This window comes from Cyprinodon variegatus, unplaced genomic scaffold (assembly GCF_000732505.1).
Source record: "Cyprinodon variegatus isolate N-32 unplaced genomic scaffold, C_variegatus-1.0 Scaffold258, whole genome shotgun sequence".
Classification (NCBI taxonomy): Eukaryota; Metazoa; Chordata; class Actinopteri; order Cyprinodontiformes; family Cyprinodontidae; genus Cyprinodon; species Cyprinodon variegatus.
The window spans coordinates 544,664-554,565 of NW_015150711.1; the positions used below are offsets into that span (position 1 = coordinate 544,664).

The 9,902-nt window shown below is 37.6% G+C and overlaps 1 protein-coding gene across 1 annotated transcript; it reads right to left on the reverse strand.

Moving 5' to 3' along the window:
• Positions 1 to 1,516: 1,516 nt before the first annotated feature.
• LOC107089631 (elongation of very long chain fatty acids protein 4-like) lies at positions 1,517 to 9,519 on the reverse strand. Its single transcript, XM_015382527.1, has 6 exons — positions 9,453 to 9,519; positions 6,441 to 6,628; positions 6,192 to 6,272; positions 4,688 to 4,859; positions 3,461 to 3,588; positions 1,517 to 3,349 (listed from the first exon to the last, which is right to left on the reverse strand). Exons 1-6 carry the CDS (start codon positions 9,517 to 9,519, stop codon positions 3,023 to 3,025), a joined length of 963 nt encoding a protein of 320 aa, XP_015238013.1. The 3' UTR covers positions 1,517 to 3,022.
• Between the last annotated feature and the right edge of the window lie 383 nt (positions 9,520 to 9,902).

Below are 9,902 nucleotides of genomic sequence, written 5' to 3' on the forward strand. Positions count from 1 at the left end.
AGAAACATTAACAAGAACCCTTACAAACTGTGGGCTATGGTGTCATCACAAGCAGTCAGTCTGTACACACTTACCAGCTCTAATATGTGGTTAAAATAGATGGAAAAAGGAGAGTCAATTACAGACTTTAAAGCTTGAATCTAATTGAATGGCTTTACCTTAGCATCCTGTGTGTGAACCTGAGGTTAGGGTTAGAGGACAAGCTGGAGGACAAGCTCTCACAGCTAAACGTTACTGACTCCACCTCCAAGAGGATCACAGTCAGACTCCCTAACAGACAGGAAGCAGCACAAGAAGCACCACCCTAATTTCAACTTATTGATACCCGATGCAGCAGGAACAGTCTGGAGCTTAACGCTTTGAGAACAGTGGAGATAATGGTAGATTTTAGAAAGAGCACAGCCCCATCCTGCTCCGTCAGACTGTGTGAGTCTCCAGCCGCCCATTTGACTCCTCCTGCTTCCTGGGTACCATCATCGATTAAGACCTCAGGTGGGTGCTGAACATCACCTCCCTAAGGGGGAGCAGCAGACGATGTATCTCCTGAGGCAGCTGAAGAAATCCAGCCTGCCAAAGACAATGATGGTGCACTTCTACTCCACCAACATTGAGTTCATCCTCTCCTCCTCCATCCCCATCTGGTATGCTGCTGCCACCACCAGGGACAAGAGCAGCCTGCAGTTTCTCATTTGCTCTGCAGAGAGGACAATGGGCTGCATTCTTCCTTCTCTTCAAGAACTGTACGCCTCCAGACTCCAGAGGCAAGCAGGGAAGGTTGCAGCTGACCCCTCCCACCTAGGGCACAAACTGGTTCAGACTCTCTAATGTGGCAAAAAGCTGTGGCGCATCAGGACTAGAATGATCCAACACATAGACAGCTTCTTCCCATCTGCTACCAGCCTCATAAAAACCCCACTGACTGTTTTACCAAAGGAGAAAAAAAACAAAACAAAAAAAAAACATCTTAGCACATGTGTATATGTACAATTTTTCTTATTACTTTATACTTATGTCAGTGGTGGATATTTTTAATAACTGCCATGGTTCTCTCCTTACATATCTTATATTTGTTTATCCAGACTTTGATATTGGAGAAATGATTTGCCATCAGCTAAAAGTTTGCTTGTCTACATATAGCAGTTAATAACCAAAAAAAAGTCCTTGTACCTGTAAAACACTACTTGGCAATAAAGGTTCTGATTCTGATGTTGAAAATTGCCTTGGAAATAACCAATAGCAAAGTTTCCTCTAAAATTAACCGCACTATAGACATTCAATGTACATTCAATACTTGTATCAACATTTAAGGCAATAAAAGCAATTTTTATCATATCAGTCATTTTTTAATTAAATATGAAATATTAAATCATTTTTGGTGAGAACTTTAAACATGAGGGTTAAGCATAAAAATGTCCTTTAGTGTGAGCTTGTTATAATGGTGTTACTTACTTCCCTCTAGTGTTGGAAAATGTACTTGCATCATCAATATATAGAGAGGTAAAGAAGTAGTACAGGCATTAGTTTTTATTCAATTTGAGACAGTTTTAAGTTATAATACCAAAAGAAATGCAAGAAAGAAAACTACCAAGGGGCTTTGGGACAGAGAAAAGTCCACTCTTAAATGAGCAGAGTACAAAAAATCACAATGTAATCTGTACATCAGGAAAAAAAAGACAGATACACAGAAAAACACTGATGAAGATGGGAACAAGTATTTACATAAGATTAAATATTTGATAATAAATAATAATAATAATAAAAGCATTGGTAGATTGCGGATAGAGAGCTGATACACGCTATGCTTCGACAAGTCAATGAAAAAGTATTTTGTACAGTGGCGTAACATACCTGTAACCAGCTTTATGTTTAAATAGTGAAAACACAGAGAAAAAAAGGAGGGAAATGTACATCTTTTAAGCTGAGTCTTTTTGCAGATACATTTACATTCAATGTAGCTCAAGGTCTGAGCATTTGTCTGCAAACAGATATATTTCGAAGATGTAAAGGTATCTTAATTGAAGAGAGCAGAGATGAAGGTTTTAATGCAAATGCGGAACCCAGAACCCAACATCCTCTGTCTCTGGTACCAAGACATACAGCAGGTTTAACATGAAAAAGACAGATAAACATGTCAGACAACAAAAAAAAAACATTTTTTTTTCAGTCAGAGTGGGGAAACAGAGAATCTCGCTGGACACTGGTAACATTATATCACATGACAAACAGGTATGGGAATATAAAACAAGTTCTAATCATATACAAGCAAATCTCAAGAGATGATCTATCCCATGAGGGATTAGCAATGATGGAACAAGATCATCCCTCTCTAAAAGGAGCGTTTTCTTCTTTTTTGTTTCTATGTACAGTTTACTCTTCTCTGCATATAAATGGATGGTGTCCTCATGATTGGATCCCTTATATGAAAGGAAAAATAACCAAAAAAGACATCTGAACAAATAAAAGACGTTGCATTGACAAGCTTAAATAAAAGGTGGACAAAAAGACATTGATAACATTTTTATACCTATAAGGTGACAAACTGATAAATTGTAAGTTCAAGTAAAAAGTGAAATGTTTGTGCGTGTGTTACCATCTGTATTACCGTCTCATTACAGCAGTGTCTGTTATTCACTGCAGCTCAGGCCTCCCCTGACGGAGCTGTTACAAAACCGCCAAGAGGGATCTATGAGACCTCTCCCTGTTCAGGCTCCATGTTTGGAATCTGAATACCTTGTTTTCTACCACATCTAAACCACGGTAAAGAGACGGAATTCCATGATATATCCAAACCCTTTGTTTCCATTTTGGGTTATTTATTAGCGGCCATTTCGCTTTTGACCTTTGACACCTCCTTTTAACAGATCCATTCTCTCCTCATACAATAGCTCATAATTTTTATCTACAACAACTCAGGTTATTGTGACTTAAAGAAATAAACATCCATCCCTCTAAATCCTTTTCAAATTAATCATTACATGTTTTAGACCAGAGGCCATAGCCCACCCTTCCCTAACCTCCACCTCTAATCCCTTTTGGCACGTCCTTTCCTCTTTCTCCTCCCTGAGTTCTCCTGGGGCTTCTCCTCTTTGCTCGTCACTAGCGGCGTTCCATTTGCAGCTCTGCTTAGCCCATTCAGGTTCCCGTTATACACATGTTTGCCTGCCTTCGTAGAAGAGGAGGCATCGCGGCGTGTGGGCTGCTGGCGGCGATAGGTCTGGTAGTAGAAGTTGCCGAACAGGACGATGAAGGTGATGGCGTAGCAGATGAGGGAGTAGTGCATCCAGTGGGGGAAGTCACAGTTGACGTAGAGTGACAGAGCAGTGTGGCCGATGGTGACGTGGAACTGGACCTGAGCCGCGTGAAGGAAGTCATTCATTTAACTTCAATACTCAGGTAAAAAAATTATAAATAATAATATTCTACTAACTTATTCTTTCCAAAAAAGGGGAGACATTCTTACCATCTGGATGATGGTCAAGTACTTCTTCCACCAAAGGTACTTTTGGATTCTTGGTCCACAGGAGGCCAAGCCATAATACAGATACATCAAGACGTGGATTAGTGCATTCATGTGTGCACCAAAGAAGGCTGCAGGTGGAAGAAAGCAGGACATTAGCAAAAGGAAACCAGATTGCTCTAAACCAGGGCTCTTTATTATGGGGGTCCCAAGCTCCTAGTTAATCAGGGCCCTAATGCAGGAGCATGCTAACATCTGCATCATTGCATTATTTAAAACAGAGCTTCTATGTGTTACCTGTTCACATTTAACAAAGTCAGCACCTTTTGACCTGCTGAGAAAATTCATACAGCTCCTCCCACCCACAAGGCGGACATGGCAAGGAGACCCTTGCTCAGCATCTCCATCACTTTGAGGGGCCTGAACTTGAAAACTTTGAAGATGCAGTTCTCACCCCTTCCTATCCTTGTCCAATAAAACAGTAACAAAAAGTCCCTCTGAATTGTTTTGGTGAAACTTTGGTTCATTTATAATCTTTTAATATTATTATAGTTCTATGCTATAAAAGATAGGGTTGCACTGCTATAAATAAACAGCTGTAGACTAAACCTCACTGTTCTTGTTCAAGCTCCTCCCACCTTTCCACTTCACTGTATAATCTGCCTAGATCTCTCCCACTGTTTTTATTTAGTTTTATTGTCGATGAAAACTTTTATTTGCCAATTGTATTCACTTCATTGTGAAAGTAATATATTCTGCCTTTGTGAGTTAATTAGCTTAATTAGTTATGTGGAATATCATTTTACACGAATCTACTTGAAATACTACTACAATGTTACACTTTAAATTTTTGACAACATTCTTTAAGCTTCTTTTTGAAAACTTAAAGAAATCCCCTTTTTCATGATTGGTTTAGTTTGGTGAGTAAAGTTGAATCTAATTTGGCAATATTCTATTTATTTAGAAATAAAGGCTTTTATTCTGGAAAAAAATTATGACGTTCAATTGGAAGTAACCTGGAGTCTATTAAAAGGAATAATAAACTCTATAAATTATTAAAACTGTTATTGTGTAAGAACATTTTAACCTTAATTTTGAAGGGCCAACAGAAACCATATTTCATTTCTTGTTGAGTAACAGAACGTAAACAAGTTCTGTAATAATCTACTCAGTCAAATATAAAGCTAGAGTTTTACGTGGAATTTGTATTTGCTGTTGAGAGCAACTCACACTGTCCTCCTGCCACCCACTTGATGCCAATCCACCAGAGCGTGAACATGGTGCAGTGGTGGTAGACGTGCAGGAAGGTAACCTGGTTGAACTTTTTCCTCAGAATGAAAAATACTGTGTCCAGGTACTCAATGCCTTTGGAGATGAAATACCACCAGAGAGCTCCTGCTACCTGTTTCCCAGAGAAACACACGAGGAATCAGCATTGTTAAAGAGTGAGGGCTTTTCAACACGAACAGAACCTAATAACGAATGGACACTGGAGCCCGATATCCGTGTTTAATAAAGCCAGAAAGCAAACATGTGAGGGTCGTGTTGTACTCATCTTTAACATCTTAACCTCAGAGTAAACAATCCGCTCCTGTTTTCTTTTTTTTTTCTTCGTCTGTCAAGCTTGTATCTATGTCATGGAGCAGGACGCAGCAAGGTGAAACTGAACACCGATTCCTCACTCAGCTCAAGTGTTTTTCTACAGTCTAACTGAATGGAAACTGATCAGGTTCTCAAAACCTGAAAGTAAAGCTACAAAAAAAAAAACGCTCACGGGGATTATCCTGATCAGTGCGGTGCACTAATTAGAAGGCTAATTATAGCCAGCAATGCTTGAAATATGTGCAAAACTAGATATACTTCAGAAAGTTCGCCACAGCATACAGAAGAAGCTGAAGAAAGCTAATCATATATCATTTCAAATAAACTCTGATAAAGTAAATCTAAGTCATCTTGCAAAATGACCAACATCAGTTGAACTCTTTTGTCAACACTTAAAACTTCAATTAGTACTAATTTGATTTTATTTTATTAAACACCTTTGGAAAAATGTGCAGGAAAAAATATGTTATGTGTATTTATATTGAACCTCATTAAGTCAACAGATTATATTTGGCTTGAAAAGTGAAACAGCACATCCCTCTGAGAAACATAGTGATGGCAGCAATAGGGGAATTTAACTAAATACAGAGGAATCCTGTAAGCCTTGAGTCTTTCAGGATGTGCATAGACAGCATAGGGGTCAAAGACCCTTAATATGCATTCCAAACTACAAGGGAAGTGATCAAAATATTATCAAGTTGCTAGGATGACCCTGCCCAAATTCAGACCTAAAATCCAGTTGTGGCAATTGGGGCAAGACATTGAAAATCTGGTTTAAGCTGTTTTACAAATACAGATGTGCACAATTCTCTTGATATGCAAATCAAGAGACATAAAAATAAAGACTTGCAGCAATAATTTGCACTTCCAAGAGCCCTTCTACAAGTATTTATTTCCTGTAAAAAAGTTCTAAAAACCAATAATCTGCTCCCTTTTACTTTAAATATATATTCTACTCTCTAAAAATGGTGATAAAATATACCGAAGTCCATGGTTGTTATGTGATGACATGAAGAATAGTTGAAGCAGTGTTAATATATTTGCAGAGCACTATATACTCTGGAGGATCATGCATGTATGTTTGTTTTTTTTTTTAAATGTCTTTCAGCTTTCCGGGCTCCAACATACTCACCCTGACTTCATTGGGGTCGTCTGAGTAGTCCACTGGTTGACATATGTAACTGTACTGTGCTGCCCGAGCCGCCATAAAGAGCTAAAAGGACAGAGAGAGTAACTCCATGAGGGGACAGACTCAGATGGGCAGACGCACTACAAGCAAAAGGCTGAGCAGCAATGAGTGTGTTATCACCACAGAACGCCTATTTTTGGAGTACTGTGACTCATGCACAGATAAAAAGCACAGCTGAATGTCTAATACTACCTCTTTAAAGATGAAGAAGTTGAGGAAGACCATGCTGAAATTGTAGACGATGAGGGTCTTGCGGAGCTGGAAGGGCTCTCTGTTCTTCATGTATTTGGGGCCCAGCCAAAGGAAGAGCAGATAGGAGGTGCTGATAGCCAGCGTGGGGAGCGGGTTGTCCATCAGAGGCCATTTCTCCACTCGCTTGTCTGCAGGACACATATTCCCACTCTGTTATGTAAAGCATACTTTATGTTAAATGCTTATGTTTTAGAACCTGTTTTTAAAAAGCTTGAAGGATTTTTGATGAAGGATCCGGGCTTTCGCACTCCCATTCATTTATTTTGCCAACAGTACCATAACACGACATCGTCTCCCTTACCTTAAAATTATCCATGTCTGAAAACTAAAGATTTCATTAAAAATAAAAAAAAAATAAAAACTGTGATACGGATTATAGGGTAACAATCATAACTGATATGACCACACATCCCTAAACTCCTCTGGAAACATTTTCCTGTTTTAATTTTCAGCAGCAAAGCAGCAGATGTGGTAGGGTGGAGAAGAGCACATTAATAAACCTGAAGGGGTCTGCTGTAAAACCTCTTGAGCAACATGTCTCCAACAAGTCAGCACTGCAGCACTGAAGAGTGTGGAGGAAAATATTTATTAGGTGCACAATTTTCAAATAAGTAGAGAAAAATAAATATCCATCCATTTGCTGACACGTTTAACCCCAGGCGGGGTCGCGAGGGGTGCTGGTGCCTATCTCCAGCTGTCTATGGGCCCTGGACAGGTCGCCAGTCCATCGCAGGGCAACACAGAGACAAATAACCATTCATGCACACACTCACACCAAAGTAGAATTTAGAGAAGCCAATTGACCTGTCATGTTTTTGGACTGTGGGAGGAAGCTGGAGTGCCCAGAGAAAACATGCAAACTCCATGCAGAAAGACCCTGGGCTGGGAATTGAACCAGTAACCTTCTTGCTGCAAGGCAGCAGTGCTACCCACTGCACCACAGAAAAAAAAAATGTATATGTCCAAAATAATTATTCCAAAATATTTTTATTATTTTTATTAATATAATTTTTTTTTCTATATTTTCATAATGAATATTTAATACTACTACTAATAACACTAATACTACTGTATTAATAATGATATATTCAATATCAAATATTATGAATCTGGCTCTTATTAGCTGAACTGCTGTACAGAAAGCTAACCGCAGTAGGGCTGCAACTAACGATTATTTTGCAAATCGATTAATCTGTCAATTATTTTTTCTGATTTATCGATTAATAATCAGATAATAAAAGGTTTGTTAAAGAAGATTTTTTACAAAATTAAACCATATGAAACTAAGACTTTTCCACTGGAGGATTTCTGGATAGAGCAGATGACAGATGAAAACATAATTTTTTCATCTTAAATGTCAAATGTTTATAGAAATGTTTTGCAATTTTGATATAATTACTGCTCTACGTGGGTTGCTCTACTAGCGAAAGGCATGTCTTACAGTCTCTATACTCCAGTTAATGATTAATCGATTGATTACTAAATGAGTTGATTAATATTTCAATGATCGATTATTCTGATTAATTGTTTCAGCCATAAACCGCAGCCCAGTATACTGTGGTCATTTTTGGGACACCACAATGGTGTGGTCAAATAAATGTAATTGAATATTAGGTGTTAAATTAAAAACAAAAAATCAGATTCAGTATTAGAAAAGGAATGGCCAATTCTGCCATTTTGGCAACAGGGCCATAATATATATTGTTTTAAATCCACCAGCAAATGTTTCCCTGCAGACTGTTCTTCCATCGAATTTCAAACATATCTCCTTCTGAGACCTACAAATCTTTAAGATCTTTTCTTTGAAAGTTTTATTCTGATCATCTGACTTGTGATTTTAAACAGCCCCAGCAACTAGACTGAGACCCTACTTTGTTCACATTATGTTTTTTTTTACATGTTGACAAGGAAAAGGATTTTTAACGAGGGCCTACGAGTACAGCAGATTTTGAATGCCTTAAAAATATACAGTTAAGCCCAATAATATGCATATGTTAAACACAGACCCAGGTCTGCTCTTATTCTCACCTGATATCCTTTAACACATGCCAAATGCCTCTTTTGTCTTAATTATATCACTGGTGGGTTTAACTTGACCCATTTTATACTAATTGTGTGGCATAAGAACTGTGAAACTTTGGGCCATTATGATGAAAATATAAATTAAAATGTTTAATTCATTGAGTTATCTTTTGTTTTTGTTTTTTTTTAATGACAAACGCATCACTGAAGTTGCAGGTCTTTAAATTTAACTCAGAACAGGAAAATCAAATGCTGCAAATTTATAATTAAAAAATACATTAAAAAAAAATATTCCGTTTTACTAATTTTTTTTTTTTAATAAGGTGATAGGTTCAGTGGTATTGAGATAGGATCCCAGTTTTCATCTGCTAAATGTTTTTTTTTTTCACCAAAAAAAACAACAAATTTTTACAGCTGAATTTATCAGTTTTTCTTGAGTTTTAAATCTGATTTTATAGAAAACTGTAATTTTTAACTTACATTAAGTTAAAATATGTAAAATTCCTAAATTATGAATGTATATTAACCTCCTTCCAAATAAAAGCTTTATTTATTTATTTTTTTATTTGATGTTTTAGATATTTATATAGCTACAATTTTTGAGTTGCTGTTTTGCTATGCTAAGGGATTTTTTATTTAGATTTTAACGACAATCCAAATCAACATTTTCAAATATGATAAAATTATATGGAAGCCAAAAATAAATATTTTCAATTGGAAGACAAATTTTTTTTATTAAACCTAATTGAATGGAAATGTCACTTCATGCAGCTCTCTTAATATATTTTAATCCCTTGCCATTTTTTTTTTTTTTTTTTCCTTCATGCTTTTCTGTACCCCCATGAAAACACACTGGCCCCCTGGAACATTTAGTCTAGAACCGCCACTGCTAAAATCCCACCCTCAATGACAGCACATGTAGTTTACTACCTGCTATGGTTAGGGTCCATTTGTAGAACTCTATGGTGTCGTTAATTAAATGTGTGACAATCTCCATGGTAACGACCTGCAATCAAACAGACATGAAAAAAAATGGATTTAGGTCATGTTCTGCAGAGTGTGGAAAGCAGGCATTGCAAACATCAAGCTGATCTGTAAGTTCCACTTTCCTACTACATTACTCTGAAACAACAACCAGTTGATACGCCTCTTATAATCAAGGTCTGCTATAATCCTGCTCTATAGGCTCTGATTGATGAGCTTCACACTCAGTCGTGCTCACAGGGGAGCACCGGTCTGCAGAGCGCATGTGTCAGCAGCACTACTGGCCCACACACGACTACCAGAGGGAGGAGAGGGGGTTGCCTCGGGCTCCACTGAAAAAAAAAATCATGTCCCTGAGAGCCACACTGTCATAAAGACCAAAAAAAAAAAAAAAAA